The 18,439-nt window shown below is 37.3% G+C and overlaps 1 protein-coding gene across 5 annotated transcripts in view; it reads right to left on the minus strand.

The window, feature by feature from the left end:
• Positions 1–18,439, minus strand: part of LOC134800704 (A disintegrin and metalloproteinase with thrombospondin motifs like) — a 204,620-nt gene that overhangs the window by 43,618 nt on the left and 142,563 nt on the right. For all 5 annotated transcript variants that reach the window (XM_063773209.1, XM_063773205.1, XM_063773207.1 and 2 more), the window contains one exon: positions 10,487–10,966. In XM_063773209.1, the coding sequence (XP_063629279.1) occupies positions 10,487–10,966 (480 nt within the window). The remainder of the gene's footprint in view (positions 1–10,486; positions 10,967–18,439) is intronic.

Below are 18,439 nucleotides of genomic sequence, written 5' to 3' on the forward strand. Positions count from 1 at the left end.
AAGCGCTGGTGGCCTAGCGGTAAGAGCGTGTGACTTGCAATCCGGAGGTCGCAGGTTTAAACCCCGGCTTGTACCAATGAGTTTTTCGGAACTTATGTACGAAATATCATTTGATATTTACCAGTCGCTTGTGAAGGAAAACATCGTGAGGAAACCGGACTAATCCCAATAAGGCCTAGTTTACCCTCTGGGTTGGAAGGTCAGATGACAGTCGCTTTCGTAAAAACTAGTGCCTATGCCAATTCTTGGGATTAGTTGTCAAGCGGACCCCAGGCTCCCATGAGCCGTGGCAAAATGCCGAGTTGTAAATGTGATTTCAAAACTATGTCCCTCTGTTCTTCCCTGGGCCTCTAAAAATCTCGATACCAAAATTCGTCTTTAATTCGGTTCAGCGGCTCAAGAGTGAAGAGGTAACAGACAGAAAGTGTATGTTGCCTTCGCATTTATATTAATATTGTTAGGGATAACATTAATTACATCCACTAACGAACTGAACGAATAACCTAACTTCAGCATTTCTACTAAATTTTCATTAAGACGTAATTCCATAAATTGCAAGTACGAATGGAGTTAATTCGACATAGATTTACATAAAGACCGACAGACGCATAAACTCTGTAAGCCAACTAGACCATGAGGTCGATTAAAGGGGCCCACTGATTAACAGTCCGCCGGACGGTATCGCCCTGTCAGTTAGAACAAACTTTTGACAGTTCCGAACAACTGACAGGCCGATACCGTCCGGCGGACTGTTAATCAGTGGGCCCCTTTAAGGTTTTGATCATGTTTTGATACGATCTTGTCAATCGCCCACTGTCATTCATTACACATGTCATTGTGGTCTAATAAAATTTCGTGTGAGTTAAGGTTATGTGATTCCTGTGGACATCATAAAATGAATTAACTTTAAGCCTAATGTTCCATGCTATTGGTAACAAATTGTTAAATTAGATTTATCTTCCATATTTTTTTTTCATCGATTCGATCCTTCAAAAATATATCTAAGTGATCCCATTTTGAGATAACTTGCCCGTACATCTCGCGCCCCTTAATAAAAAAAAATCATAACTCAGGAATTATATGTAGCTATAAGATCTGTTATAGCTACATATAATTCCTCTTAAAATTATAACTGAGGTATTTTTTTTCGTGTACCTACATATAGCTTAAGTTGGTTATGGAATAAATGGGCTTTTTATTTTATTTTATTTATAAGAAGTGTTAATGTCACGGACGTTTGGAACGCCCTTACCAGGATTTGAACCCGGGTTCTCTTGCTTCGTAGGCAGGGTCACTATTACCGACTAGGCTACGAGTTACCTACCATTTGCATTACCAGTCAAATGTGCCTTCAAAATACAACATAACAACATGATCCCTTTAAATCAGATGTAAACTGCATCGCTTGAATAAATGTATAGAATTCGAGTAACGTCAGAATTATCTGATGTAGTAAATAATTTAGTAGTCAGAAATAGGGCATTGCAAGGCCGACTGAGCTTTGTTTACGTGAACTTAGGGGCTATTCATAAATTACGTCATTTCAAATTAGGTGGGAGGGGGGGTCTGGACATCGGATGACGGTAGCATGAAGTAGGAGGAAATGGGGTCATTTGAAGCATGATTTTTGGATGATTATAGGAGGGGGGGGGTCAAAAATCGTCAAAAATCGATGACGTAATTTATGGACAGCCCCTTAGTTGGCTCGTAGCGATGTTAGTATTTGTTACATGTAAGCTTCTTACCTAGTTGTAAGTCAAGTAAAGTGCATTGGGGTAACTTCGAAAGCGGGATAATTTTAAAAATTGCAAAAATAAATATAGATTGATACTTGACTCCACAGTCAAACTAAATACAGTTTTGTGGAGTTTTGTTATATTGTATTTTTTACATTTGATTATACATAATAAATAAAATAAAGAGAATAAAAATCTACTAAACTAGAAGCACTTTCTACTGTGGTAACATTAAGCAAGGTACCTTTGTAAGCGTTGCAGTACGAGTAACATACGTGTTGTTGCCAAAGTGTTAAGGGGTTCTGGTTTAATTATTTTGTCATTATCAAAATTACCCCGCCTTCATCAACATCAGCCTATATACGTCCCACTGCTGGGCAATAGCCTCCTTTGGTCGTAGTCAACCTACAGCTTTTATCGCTAAATTGACAGTTCAATTGACTACCACGCAACTTTATTAACTTAAAATATTTGTATAAGGTCAACGTGGCTAATTCCGTCATCGGGACTATTCCGTCCACGAGCGTATATTTCTTTGATTTTCAATCGTAGGAAAAAAAAACCATTTGCTTTTGATTGTTGAAACTGTTGTTCGTTGTTCGAGAAAACGCTAGTGGACGGAATAGCCCCTATGACGGAATTAGCCACATTGACCTTAGGTAAAGTTGACGAAATATAAATAAATATTAAGGACATTTTCAGCCAGCAAAGTAAGCCGATCTTGTTCAAACTTGTTCGAGAGGTCGGGTCACTTTATATTTCGTCAACCTTACCTACCTAAACAAAGCAAACTTGTTTTTGTACCATATACTATATGAATCAATAACTTGGTTAATATCGTTACTCAAGTATACAACAAAGCATAAATGGTTGCAGTTATATTACAACGATATGTGCCAAAACTATTTAGGTTTAACACCGCTTTTATTGTTAAGCCATGATCACTTTACTGCAGACCTAAATTAGCATCACGTTAACCATTTACCATCGCACTTTACTGATAAACCGTATACCTACTCGTAAACCTTATGGCGAAGTGAAAAGGTCTACTGATGGCTGATGGGCAGTTAAGGTGTCGCTGTTAAGTATTTACGACTAAACAGTTAAATATAAGTGTCTATTCTGAACGAGCTCAACATAAAAACCCGTCTATCTACTATCTGTCTCAGGAGAATCCTCGGGTTCTTTGGGCACTTGGCCCGGCGGGAACCCGACAGTCTAGAGAAGTTGATGACCGGTGGCCAGGTTGAGGGCAGAAGAGGCAGAGGCAGAATACCCACACGGTGGTTTGATGCCATTGAGGCAGTCACACGCGTCAAGTTCCAAGGCTCTATGCGGAAGGCAGAAGATCGGCCAGGTTGGAGAGCAATCCAAGAAAACGCAACTTATGGCGGTCACGACCCTCAGTCATGAGGTTACGACGAAGAAGAAGTTAAATATAAGGATAGGTATATTAGGTATTTGTTTCGACATATGTACTTACGTGAATATTTTGTCACTAAGTATATCTATTTCCAAAGAAAGAACAGGCTGTGCCTTGTGGCAGTAACAAATTTAATATCTTCAAAACGAAAATAATAATTCCAAATGAAACTAGGGCCAGCCTGCAGCCAGTTCGTGGGTGAATATGCTTCTAATTTGCTGGAACATATTTATGACGAAGCGTTTCAATATTTTGTTAATATTTTTGATTGACTGATAGAGGACCCGACTACTCCCAAACCACCAGTAATATCATTGAAATCTAAAGATACTTCATCAAAAATATGTGAATAAAAAAATTAAGCGATCGAAACGACCGTGACATTGACCCTGTGTTATATTATATGCAATATTTAAACATTATCAAAACAAAAAAGAAAGTTAAACCACCCTTAAAAATAAACCTTATTATAATGGTAAATAAGGCCACTTAAACACTTTATACTACTTTATACGGGGGACATAATCACAGTTATCCAAAGGGAAGGCAATAATTTGGTCCCAAGGTCGCGATTGAAACAACGAACATTCAGTTTAATTGCATAGTTAACCATAATTTGACTCATAGCAACAGATTACCTACGTTAGAGACCACATTATGCGTATGCTGATTCGCGTTCACCACAGATACGCGCTCTTGCGTCAAGTATAAGACTACTAAGGTACATAAGTACATATCAAGAATCACATAAATGACACTTCCAATTAAGCATTTTTTAATGCTATTAGAAGTATTAAAACAAATAACGTTATTTTCAGAAAATATTTTAATTTGTTTTAATGTAACTTTTTAATGGGCTATATTGCATATTTTTAAGGTAATTACTACGCTGTGAGTATAATTATTCAGTTTCATTCCATAAAATTCCAAAAGACAGTACAGACCTACTTCTCACTGTAACCAAACTTTTATAGCCCGCCTACGTAGTTGGGTAAAATGCCAAAAGTGATGTTTACGATTTTAGCAGTACAAACATGTTTTATTTTGTCTTGTATGTACTCATGAATAGGTAAATTATGAATCAGCGGTGGCTGACATTAAAGGACGCTAAGATAGGAACTAAATCCGTGGTCGAGTGAATAATAGTCAAGTAAAGATTTATACCAAAACTTCGATGGAATTGAAAACGAACGGATCGGTCTCTCTACTTTATTAAGTGACTTTAAATGCTCTCTCTAGTGTGGAAGTGATCTCTCAGATCTCAGGGCTGGCATTCCTGCATTCTCGCTTGCTCCACCATGATTAACGATTTATTTGTAAGTTAATTTAATTAAATTCAACAGGATCTGTTTATGCCGACAACTAGAATGTGTCGCCATGTCTTTATTAGTAAATATATCGGTAATTTACAACATTAAAGTACAATCAGCATCGATAGTATAACGCGTAGTTTCATACACTATAGTGTATATTCTACTCGTAGTGGTAGTAAAACACTTTATTGTACTTGTAAGTAGGTATCTACTCTCTTCCATTACTATCTAATATTTTTAACGTGACGTGAAAATATATGATGGGTGGTTATGTATCGTGGGATAATAATAAATATAATAACGGCGAGTACTTGCACAGACATACAGCTTGGCAAAAAAGAGTAGAAATTAAAAAGTGGCAACACTGTAGTGTCGTCCCGTTTTCTTATATATATTGGTTGGAAAGGGACGACACTACAGTGTTGCCACTTTTTAATTTCTACTCTTTTTTGCCAAGCTGTAATCTCGTAGCCAGGATAATTCGTCAGCAACTTGCTCTTCTATATGGCCTTGTGGACCGCGAAGTACCGTAGGTACTACAAGTAATACCTGCGCCTGTTGTCGAGAATGGTCGTGCCACGCTCTATTGGGATCGATCTATCATCACTGACATGACTATTGTAGCCAATAAGCCTGATATTGTAATAATAGATCGATCGCAACGTCGGGCCGTGCTTGTTGACATCACCATCCCCCATGATGAGAATCTCGTGAAGGCCGAGAAGGACAAGTCCAGTAAGTACCTAGACTTGGCTCACGAGATAACCGCCATGTGGGATGTTGATTCGACGATCATTGTCCCGATAGTTGTTTCAGTGAGCGGTCTAATAGCGAAGAGTCTCGACCAACATCTTGAGAGACTCTCGCTAGGTGGTTGGATCAAGGGTCAGATGCGGAAGGCGGTGATCTTGGACACGGCGCGGATAGTACGTCGCTTCCTCTCTCTGCGGCCCTGACCACCGGTAGCTTGGGCCTTGCCCCGCTGTTGGCGGCACCCTAGGTTAGGTTTTTTATAATGTGTTTATATGTATTTTTATTGTTTTGTAAGTGTTTTTATATTTTACTTTTTTTATATTCATATTATAAAAACCCTAGCCTAAGAAGGATGATGAATAAAGAGAATATAATAATACTGTTTCAAAAGCACATAATTTACACAATAATTAATTCTGAATTCAATACTTCCAATGATATTTGTCATCATTCCGATTTTCGTCACGCTTTTCTCTCTTAGAATGCAACCGGGAAATCGCTTACAGAACAATTCGGGTTTTGTTACCTATTCGATCTGTTTCCAATATGATACTGATCTGTCAGTGTAAAACCGGCCAAGTGCGAGTCGGACTCTCAAAATAAGCTCTTTCCATTTGATATATAACACGATATAGTTTAAAAAATTTAATTTTTTAACTTTCTCATTTACCCCCTAAAAGTGGCCCCCATGTTCAAAATCCATTTGTTTACGTTGCATGTCGGTCTTTGGGTCACTAATTTACATATTTATATGTACCAAATTTCAACTTAATTGGTCCAGGAGTTTCCGAGACAATAGGCTGTGACAGACGGACAGACAGACAGACGCACGAGTGATTCTATAAGGGTTCTGTTTTTTCCTTTTGAGGTACGGAACCCTAAAAAATTACATTTCTTCAACCAAAAACGTCACTTTTGACACTGACAGATCAGTATCATCGGAAACACATCAAATAACTACAACTCGAATTGGCGTATAAGATGACAGTTCGCCAGCATCCTAAAGGCAGTAGCCCACATAACTAATTGCCCGCATTGTGCCTCGCAGTGAAAGTTTCCCACGCTGTTATCTAACTGAATTTCCTGAACCGAGTTTATGTGACACAAGGAATTTGTACCAGATATTAGGTTAGTGTTTGGGATACTAAGCTGATTCAAATCTAGTCGATGATCAAAAGTAGTAGCGACCCCTAAAATTATTAATAATTGCTGTAAAATATACACATTGTTTTTTTTAGTGTTAGTGAATTCCAGTCTCGTTTCACAAAGACTACTTTGTTTTACCGAAAAGCGACTGGTAAACATAAAATGATATCTCGTCTAGTACATAATAAGATCCAAAATACTGATTGGGGGATCGATGCTGGAAGGGTCAAAACCCGCGACCCCCGGTTTGTAAGTTATCGTCGTACATCTAGGGGGCTGTCCATAAATTACGTCATCGATTTTTGACGATTTTTGACCCCCCCCCCCCCCCTATAATCATCCAAAAATCATGCTTCAAATGACCCCATTTCCTCCTACTTCATGCTACCGTCATCCGATGTCCAGACCCCCCCCCCCCCCCTAATTTGAAATGACGTAATTTATGAATAGCCCCTAGCTGCCGTGTTAACATCATAATCATCATTGGCCAAAACATCTATTGTAGATGTTTGTTGCGGCGCTTGTGGGTTTACCGGTTCCCGGACTCTATAGGCCCCGTGCATGAACTATAGGGGGCAGCATAGGAATTGTCAGATTTTTGGCACGAGGCGTAAATCTTGTCGTTTATGCTTCCGATGTAGCCCACAGGATGGCAGAACCTACTATGCACAAGGAAACGTATCGACGCGAACGGTAGATGGTAGCACTTGCTTTGGCAATGTACATGTGCATATATGTTTCCGATTCAGGCCACAAGATGACCCTCCAGCGCGCACGGTCCCTATAGACATCACATCACCGTCGATGGCTACAGAATCCTATAGCAGCGCGGCATTCCAGCGTGTTAACAAAGCTCTAAATAAATGTATTTAAGAATGAATATGGCATTATTGCGTTAGAAGGTCATATGGTAGTTGCTAATCTGGTAGGCCTTAGTAGTATTTGACATTACCCAGTGTCTCTTTCCTACAAATATTTCTCTTTTGATTTTTAGAGAACACATTCAATACAACTTCCCGCACCATTTTAGACGAGTCCCTGCTACTTTTTACGTACATTTTTTCACGGTTAACCTTTTGGCCAGATCCCTCCAGAACTTCAGAATCGTATTAACGAGGTATTAATGTACCTAAAGAAGTATCAGCTTTTTCCTCTATCACACACATTATAGATCCAGTGAGAGTAGTTCCCAGCTCTCTTCAACGGCATCAGTTTTTAGTGCCATTGTCATCGTCAAGTCACGTGACAATTTCGCTTTTCGCGATCACTATTCACTCTTATTACTATGTGTTAAGACCTATTTTAACAATCCTTTAAAAGAGTAATACATATAACTTGGAACCGTGTTCTTTAAGCATAAGGTTGATTTTGTAACAGCAATGGTGATACAGTAACATATGGTGATTTTATAGAATGGGAATATTGTTCTTATTGGGGTAAGAGTTTGCATGTATGTAAATTAAAATGTGTCAGCTTGATTGACAGTAAGTGTCGAAGAAAATGCTCCGTCTAAAGAGTACAGTCTATAGCAAATGGATAACTTTAAAGCCACGTAGGTATTCATTATAAACATTTTTGTTTTTAAACCATACATCACTCATTAATGCCAGATATGATGTTATAGGGATGTTTAAAAGCTAAGTTATTTTATTATGAATACCTATAACTATATAAATATGTCGGAGTTGATCATTTCCCTATGATATTGAGTTATAAAATTTCATTGAATTTCCTACAGCTAACCGGGCTTATCTAAGATGTTATTAGTTCCTAGCTAAACTATAAAGTCTAAATAAGTTAGCTATGATCGGACCGGTCTAGAAAGTTCCTGTTGTCGGAAACAATCAATTTCTTAAGTTGGCACAGTTTAGATAGCCTAAGCAAATTAGAAAAATCTGCGGAAATAATTCGTGTAGTTTTGAAAATTGGTACAGGTATACCTTGTGGTGTACAGATAAACATACTAAAAATCCTCGAGGCTAGGGGGTGTGCTAGGGGTGTAGAGGGGGGTTGAAGGTACCTTTTTTCATATTTTTGCTCATATCTCAAAAATCTGTACGAATAGCATTATAATTACTTCGGACAAAAGTTTTAACATAAAATTTACTACAAATTTGGTTATGTTCATTTTTACTCTGCGATCAATAGTTTAGTTTTCATGTTTAAATTTGACACGAATATATAAATCAGTTAAGCTGACAAAGTTGTAAAATATAAATTAGAAAAAATATTTTTTTTAGGGTGGCTGCCCTACATTAAAGAGGGGATGAATTTTTTTTCACTTCTACCCTATAGTGTGGGGTGTCGTTGGATAGGTCTTTTAAAACGAATAGGGGTCTTCAAAAACCATTTTTTGATCAACTTAATATTTTCGGAAATAATCGATCTGAAAGAAAAAAGTTGTGTTTTACACTTTAGTTTCCGTAATTTTTGAACCATGGGTCCAAAACATATGAAAAAAATAGTGAAAACAAAGCTTAGTAAAGACTTTCAAGAAAAAATATAGCGAACCTAATCGGTATAGCTGTTTTTGAGATTTGGCAAATAGACTATTTTGACAGACGGGTAACTACGGAACCCTACACTGAGCATGACCCGACATGCTAATGGCCTATTTTTTTATATTTTATCAGCAGGTCGCTTAGCTTGCTTAGTCTAAGCTAATTTATTTATTTATGATGAACAATTACAAAAAAACGACGTTTTCTTAAACCGTCTATTTTTAATCACTTCTTTAACTTTAACAGCCTGTAGCTCCTAAACTATGGATCGCAGAGTAAAAATGAACATAACCAAATTTGTAGTAAATTTTATGTAAAAACTTTTGTCCGAAGTAATTATAATGCCATTCGTACAGATATTCGAGATATGAGCAAAAATATGAAAAAAGGTACCTTCAACCATGGATGTAAGTAAAAAGAGGTAGATATGGTACCAGGCGCACGATCGTGAGCCATCAAATATAGGTTCCGGAACCTATATTTAGTTAGTCGTATGGGTGACGCCAACCTGTCAAATTGTCAAAATCGTTGGTACGAATTTTAGTTTTGTCAACTATGAACGTCACACGTCTACATAAATAAAAGGTCATTGCCTTCAACCCCCCTCTACACCCCCAGCACACCCCCTACCCTCGAGGACTCTTAGTATGTTTATCTGGACACCACAAGGTATGCCTGTACCAATTTTCAAAACTACACGAATTATTTCCGCAGCTTGCCCAAATTCGGCTTAATTTGACGTGGCTACGATATGTGTTTCCAAACCCAAACACGTACCTACGTAAATGGACAACAAAGCCTTTTTGTGTCTGATGACAGTGCCTATCGTTATCGTTTTATAAATATATATATAGGTATGTAAAACAGTGAGTATGGCAGATACTTTTGAACACAAACTGTAGAGAGAAATTGCTAAATAATTGTCATCAGCTCCTATAATATTAAAATAAATAAATAAGTAAATATTACAGGACAATTTTACACAGATCAATCTAGTCCTACGGTAAGCTCAATAAGGCTTGTGTTGTGGGTACTAAACGACGATATATATAATATATAATGATATATAAATACTTATATACATAGAAAATATCCATAACAGGAACAAATATTTGTGATAAACACACAAATAAATGCCCTTACCAGGATTCGAACCCGGGACCCCCTGCTTCGTATGCAGGGTCACTACCGACTAGGCTAGGAGGCCGTCAAAATCGTCGTAATTTTGCTCTACCTTGAGGGTGCTCTTTCTGTGCATCTCATTAAGATACTAACAGTTGTATTATATTAGTCCTTTACTTTTAAATATATTGCGACATTAAATATGGCTCCCAAAAGTCCAGAACACTAGTTCCGTGTACGAAAAATAAAACTAATAACATACAGTTTATTACAACTTACCGTAGTCGGTCATGGGCTAGGCTCCTCCATTTCGGGCCCGCCGTTAGTTTAAGTTTATCCTTCCATCTTGAAATCTCACTGGCACCTTTGGCCCATGAGAAACTACAGTGGAAAGAGCTAGAGGAGGCTTTGGCCAAGCGGCACCCTGAGTTAAGAGATCTAGTATCTTACTCAGGATGACAGAGCTTTTTACATATAGATAGAGTAACTCACCGATGACAACTCCTCATAGTCCACCCCATGCGGCTCCGTCTCATTCCCCACCACCTTAAACAGCTTCACTCCCTCCTTCTTCACCAGCCCCTCCTGTTTCCTCAACACCAGCTTCAGCGGCTTCCCGAAAGCCTCCAGCTCGATCCTATGCACATCACTTTCACTATCACTTTCACTTGACTTCACATCAAAATCTACACTAACTGTGCTATTTAAATCTTCTAATTCATCCTTTAATTCAGGTACTTTGAACATTTCATCGTTTAGTAAAGATGGTGGGCTGGTTTCCGTTTTGTAGACGTGATGTTTCTCGTGAGGCACTTTGCCTGAGGTGCCTGGGAGTGTGTTGGTTTTGGTGGGAGGTATGTACCGCCGGGCGAGGTGGTGAGTGAGGAAGACTGGGTGGTATTGAGGGACGCTACTGTGGTCTTCGACGTGAAAAACATGGCGCAGCTCGTCTGTTGTCATGTGCTCGTGAATCTGTAAAGAGAGAAATGTAAACATTAGAAACGGTTTATGGTATGGTAGTAGATATTTGTTATTCGCTTTGGATATCTTAATGGGGGATGTATGATCTTAATCAGTAGTGGATATTTTTGGTCAAAGAGTTAAAATAAAAGAATAAACATTTATCAATAAATATAATTCTCCATCTTTGGAGTCGGTCGTGACATAGCTGCCAAATCAACGCTTGTACGTAAATTAAGACAAGTGATATAGTGGCTATTATCACAATTAAGGGGCCCACTGATTAACAGTCCGCCGGACGGTATCGACCTGTCAGTTAGAACAAAATTTTGACAGTTCCGAACAACTGACAGGCCGATACCGTCCGGCGGACTGTTAATCAGTGGGCCCCTTAAGTCGATTCTAATAATATCGGTACACATGAGAGCGACAAAGGTGGTAAAAAAAGACTAAATATGGACTTGATTACAGCGGCTTTGTTCAGATATTTATACACGCTTTGGACGCTCAGTTACCTATATCTAATGGCGACTGTACCTAAGTTAGCAATTATACTAAGTGTAATAACATTTTTTTACAATTGTATTTTGAGATGATTTCGATACATTTGCATAAAGGATGTATTTTGACGAACGAGCCAAAAAAATAATGTAAACAATAGCACCTTAAGCCAATAATTAAATTGACATTTCGCAGTCACGAACCAATCCATAACATCCGTATTGGTAATCCCATAACTCCTTCAAGCCCTTATATATAAAAATCCATCTCACAAATCGAGACCTTGTATCATTTGCGTAAGGTATAAACTTGTTTGTAAAATTGATGCGTATTCGAGGTTGTGATAGTTATCCGTTGTATTGTTTAAAGTCTACAAAAGTTGAAAACCTTGGCGTCGGTCAGTAGCCATACCTTTCTCCTGGTACATAAGTAAGTGATTATAGGTAGGTCTTACACCATTGCAATAAGGTATATATTCAGGTAACCATGTCGACAATATTTGTATTACTTTGTCTTTTTAACAGTGTGCATGTAAAGTTGAAAGTACTTGAACGAAGTGTTATAGGAACATTAAAAATACACATAAATCTTTGTTGTCACAATTTTGAAGTGCGTTTCTGCGTATTGCTTTTAAAATGTTGAGGAAGGAAAGAAAATGCCATCTTTCTTTTATACCATTAAGACTATATCAGGTCATTTTCCAAATGTGTTAATGCAAATCGTGACATGTCATAACATCAATACTATAAGGCTATGTCACCAGCAATGAAACTGCCAAATTTTGCATTAAAGCGTAAATAAAAGATAATACTAGCAGGGTCTAGCATGAGTTGCGTTCTCGCGCGCGACTCCATACATCAAGCGCGACTTCAAGTATGGACTCGCGCGCGAGAACGCAACTTATGCGAGACCGCCTGATATATCCTTGACCAATGTCAAGAAAACTTGTACTGTACCTATGCCTACCGATGTGCCATCGTAAAATATCCAAAATTGCGAAATTTCCACATGGCAAATTTCATAAATATCGGAAAGTTTCCTTTATTTTCTGTGAAAATTTTCGAGAAATTTTCGACCTTTTTCAACTTTTACGACCTTATTTAAGGCTGATTTAGACGGTGCGCGAACTCGCAAGCGATTTTAGTTACATTGCAGACTTTTGGTTACGTCCAATTCAACCGACCGATCAAAACCCGCAATGTAATGAAACTCGCATGCGAGTTCTCGCATCGTCTAAATGAGCCCTTATTATTGTGAGAAGCTTAGAGGCGTGTGAATATATTTTAGGAATGTTGGCTTGTACCACCGTATGAGCAGGAAACTTACATATCAACATTTGTTTCTCTGCTTTATAATAGAAACATTGTCTATTCAAATCCGATAATCAATTAATAACCGGAAACACATTGTCCGTCCGTCTCTCTGTCCGTCCGCATTGTGCGATGTCCTCGCCCGACTGATCTACTTAGTGTTATATAACTTTGACAGCTGTGAATGCCAACGATTGATAGGGTTGACACTTCCGAGGTACTCGTACAGTCACGGTCATTATAAGCATGTTTACACTATTCACATGCATAGGGTTTTTTATAATTATAACTCAAACTGAAACATGACTTTATGAAACAAGTCTGGGATAGTCAATAAAATGGTCGGTTCGAATATCTAATATTTCTGAGTAGGGCGCACCCAAACAGTGTCAAAACTCAGTGTCCAAGTACCAAGGTAACCCTACCAGTCAAAGAATTTAATATCCGACCCATTGTGTACCTTGTCACAGTGACAATGGTTTTGACTGTACAAATCTTCAAACGTGGCAATTAAAAACAAGTAAAATGAAGACTGTTCTGTATACAATGCCAAGAGCGACTAAAATTGTCACCATTTATTAAAAAGCACCTTGTATTAAAATAAAGTTTATATTTGATTATCTAACAAAAAAAAAGTCACGTAAATAGGCACAATTATACCATGATATAAATGAATATAGATACATAGTAACGTTTTGACAGTTTGAATTAAGCTGTGACAGCCCCGTTGACATTGCATTAAATACCTGCATAAATTATGCCTACACTCCAAATTGTACTATCACACACAATTAACATTCCTTCATACAGGGTGACCCACGCGTACAAAAAAACCCATAATATGACAGTTGCTAGGAAAATGTTTGTTTAGTTTAGTACATGGATTATTCGCTAGATGGTGTTATAAGTATTCACCTTCTATATACTAACTACCTTCAAAATAATTTATCACATATTTATGTACTTAGTTCTTAGTAAAATAAGGTCTCCATAAAGCTCACTATCCTATTTTATCTACAGGGTGAAATATTGAAATGGCAGCTGATAGACATGTTGGCGGCACGGGAGAACCCTTAGTCCTTTAAGCCCGCTACTGCTAATATAATGATTTTTCGAATATTATTTTTCTTTTGCAAATGTCAGGTTAAGTTTATCCTAAGATTTACTGATCCATTTAACAAACATACTCCGTTTAAAGGATGACTCACGCTAGACCGAGCCGTGGCGGGGCCGGAGCTTCCGGAGCTTCGTTTTCTATGGAAACACCACGTGATCACCGATCAGCCGTCATAGAAAATGACATGTCGGACGCCTCGGCCGGTCTAACGAGAGTCATCCTTAAGGTTTATAAAACATTTTGCTCCATTACATCCGAATCACCCTGTATACTTGTTCGTAGTAGGCAGTTATGAATTATTATCAGTATAAATTTACATAACACTCTTTATATTCCTATTTAAGATATTATTATATGATAATTGCAACGAAAGTAACTTCCTTCCGATTAAGTGATTATAGCTATCATGTTTATTGTATTAGAGTTGATTATTCAACAGTCTTGGCATGTAACTACTATACATATTTAAATGTCAAAGTTATGTAACATTAACAATTACGGCGCTGATTAGATCTTTATCAATGAAATTAGATTATATTCGGTTTCTTATGTATTAAGTATACTCCCTAATAGCATTACAATATACGTATGTATATATGTATGTAAGTAGTTATACAATATCGCGGTCTCGGTGCCGAATACAGTTTTGTTCCTTTCGGCGTCGAGACCCTGGGTCCGTGGGGTCCTAGCGCCCTGAGTCTCTTTGGAGACCTTTCAAAGCATTGACGTATAATATCTAAGGACGGGCTAATGGGGCACCAAAAATGGTACTAGTTCAGCGGTGTTACTCACGAATTCCAGTCAATCGTGCAGTCTAACGCAACTAGTTGCGACCAATAGTGCGCGTAATGCGAACTTGTCAACCAATCGCGCGCATGATGCGAACTCATCAACCAATCGCGTTGTAGCGGTTTCACACCGCTGTACTGGCCCCTATCATGCCTCATTATTATTGCCCGTAAAGCCAGTCCCTAGATATCTATGTCAATGTTTCAAAGAGACCCAGGGACGCAACTGGGGACCCAAGAGCTGGCAGTTACCTCGCTCAACGTTTCAGTCTGGCAGTTCAGCTGGGTAACGCAGCCAGCATCTTGGGGACCTTGCCACAGGGGCCTTTTTTAGATTTAGTTTAGTTTTATTTTTGATTAGTTTGTATTTAGTTTAATTGTAATTTTAAGTTGTTTTTATTTATTGTTTTTTGGCATGTTTTTGTACCATTATATGAATAAATAAATAGTAGTTACATACTTAACAATATATGTATAAGGTAGTGAAAAATAATGCAGCCGTACATTTTACAGCTGACGTAGATGGCACAGTACGACCCCAAACATTATGCTGTATAATAACAAGGTTGTCAAGCGTTTTCGTTTGGCAATCCAGTTACCACAAATGTGTGGCTCTGTATAGCGCCATCTAAATCAACTCTGAAATGCTTTTACGCGTTTTGCCATTCCTTAATCCGTATTACTTAATAGTAAATCCAGAATGGTACATGATACATTACGTTGACAAAGTCTTTTTTACGAATATTTTTCTTTTTTATCATGTTTTACAAAAAGTCATTTAAAATTAAAACTACAATAATTTAACTAAAAGAATACCTACTTATTTTTTATATATAACGCAAACGTTTGTTAAAATACTTAAAATTATGAACGGCATATTGTTAAAATATTTGTCATGGTATTATTGGGCATTTACTATTAGCCCAAGTAACACAGATATCATCCTTGACTTGACTAGCATCCACCGATTCTATTTCCTCTAAGTTGTAACATAAAAATGCAAAACAATGGATTACAAAATGGCGATACGTTTCCGTTCTGTAACTTCTGTAACTAATAACTATATTATTCTCGAAATGTTATATTTTAAAGAATACCTTGTTCGACAAATCGATACACGTTTCCGCGTTATTGTTGTTTATACAATAGATTCGCTTTCGATAAAATAAAAACAAATTGTAAAAACGTTACGAATGAACGTTGTTATCATCGCTTGACTGATCGTAGTTTCTGAATAAGTAACTAATAGTGCGTATGGGTTTGGTCTTCAAATAGGCGGTTTTCACATATTTAATTTTTTTTTACATCTACATTGTTTCTCCTTAAATTTGAGATTTTTAAATGAAGTTTCACTTAATTCTAAAAACGTAGGTGGGTATATAGTCTGTCTAAATATCCATAATATTTTAAGTAAGTACTTAGGTATGTTCTTTGAACTTGTCATAGAACGCCCTGTATATAGTCTAAAATTATAATGTAAACAATTGACTCAGCCATTCCGCCAATGAATGAATGAATGAATGAAAATCTTTATTTCAGGCAACTAGTGGCCCATACATAAATACCTTAAAACTAGCATACATATTATAAATAGTACATTTCGATGCTAGTGCGGAAGGTATGTCATTACTTCACGAGTACCGAGATATCTTGCCACGAGCCGCAGGCGAGTGGGAAGACTCGGGACGAGTGAAGAATGACATTTCCGCACGTGTATCGAATGACGTTTTTTAATACAGTTGCGAAAAAATAAGTAAAACATTGTTAATCGTACACTAAACAAAAGTGGTAACAGTGACAGCTCGCTTAGACGTCGTCTTTAAGTATATTATATCTATGGGCGTTTGGCAGCTATTCCGTTCCATTCAGACACCTTATTAAGAACGGAATTTTCAATATTCAATATTAAAAAATAAACGTGTTATAATGATGAAGAGGTAAGTATTAAAATATGAAATATGTATATTTTTCATATTCTTCCATTAACAGTAGGTTTTTATGCTGATTACGACGTTTAAAGGAAACTAATATTAACACTCATCTATAAGTAGTCGAGAATTGGAACAAGTATAAATTTAAAAAAATTGGAAAAGTAAAAAGCACTAGTTCGACATAACCAACTTTCCGCACGCTAAACAGCTACGTAAAGTAGCACTTTGTGAGCAACTGTATTAAAAAATATATTTTAAAACTAAACACTAGAAGATCACATTATGGTTGCGATGCAGTTCGCAACCCCGCAGTGTCAGGGAGCTAATACTATATCATAGAACTCATAGATATTATTCTACACTGGTTCAAGTAAGTATGACTTTCCTTGATACCAATTGGAATCATAACCCTGAAGGTATTGTTACGTTACATATCACTGATTGTATTTATTACGATGTTATTACGTTATTGAGTTTTGTGTATCAGTATCATCTCAGTTACGTAACTAATGATGTGAATTATTGTGTATCTGAAAGCTGTTAAGGCAAGTAAGGCAATACTAGTAGTTATGTGATACATTGCGAAGTTTTTTGGTTGTGTTTGAAGCACACACTAGGAATATCTCTACTTATGTTATTACATAGTTGAAAGTAGCTCTATCAGTCTGCTATCTCTCACGCTTAAATGGCTGAACCGATTTAGATGAAATTTGTTATGGAGATAGTTTAAGTCCCGGGTAAGGATAAAAAGAATATAGTTTTTAATACGAACATCATCCTTCAAGGAATTCTTCATCGAATTTACGCATATGCGTCCAAAAGTATAGATAGTCAAGCAAATCTTATCAGTAGAAAAAGGCGCGAAAATCAGATTTTCTATGCGACGATATCCTTTCGCGCCTACAATTTTCAAATTTGCCGCCTTTTTCTACTGACAAGATCTGCTTGACCCAGTATATATATAACCGTCCCTCGATTTTTTTCCATATAGTGATCGTAGGATTAAAAGTTTGCGTTCAAAAATATCCGCCACAGTCTAATGGTTCTATATATTGAGACATATATATTTTTATTAAGCTATTACAGAATGAATCAAAAGTAACGTATTTATTAGACTATGCGTCAAAAGTATCTACACTTTTGACGCATAGCATAATACGTTACTTTTGATTCTGACTGAACCTATGTAAAATTTTATCGGAAACAAGGAAGCAAATAAATTTAACAAGGTTTATTCAAGACAGGCGAAACTAAAAGCCTAGCGAAGTCCAGCCTAGGGCTACGAATAAACTAGATTAAACACTTACGCAATTTCCTACAACAATTGATGGTAACTATGATTTACCGAGCAGGAAACTGGGAAAGCAGTTGCACAACAACCTAATGGAGGCATTAAAATAAATCAGGCTATTTAAATGTCCGATATAGATTGGAAGTACACGCTTCGACGCTTCTGCGATATTATACGCCTAATGGCGTTTATCGCGCGATACGATATAATAGCGTGGCAGTTTGTGACACGTGTTATTTTATCGTATTGTGCGCGGTAAGGACAACTATTATAGGCGGATAGACCATAGTTAGCATAGAGTGTAGTTTTAAACATTTTATAAGTGAGAATGCAATAGAATGATTAATTTGCGAGACAACTATGGGGTTATTAACATGCCTACTCCAGGGTTTTGGGTGCGGGAATGTACACTAGCCAAGAAATAGGTAGAATCAGTATAGTGGAAAACATTCTAAGCTAACATTGCACCTTTTTCAATAAAACCAAAGTGAGGGAGTGTCAATATAGGCGTCATATTTTCATAGAAATTTGACATTAATGAATTTAA

This window comes from Cydia splendana, chromosome 20 (assembly GCF_910591565.1).
Source record: "Cydia splendana chromosome 20, ilCydSple1.2, whole genome shotgun sequence".
Taxonomy (NCBI): Eukaryota; Metazoa; Arthropoda; class Insecta; order Lepidoptera; family Tortricidae; genus Cydia; species Cydia splendana.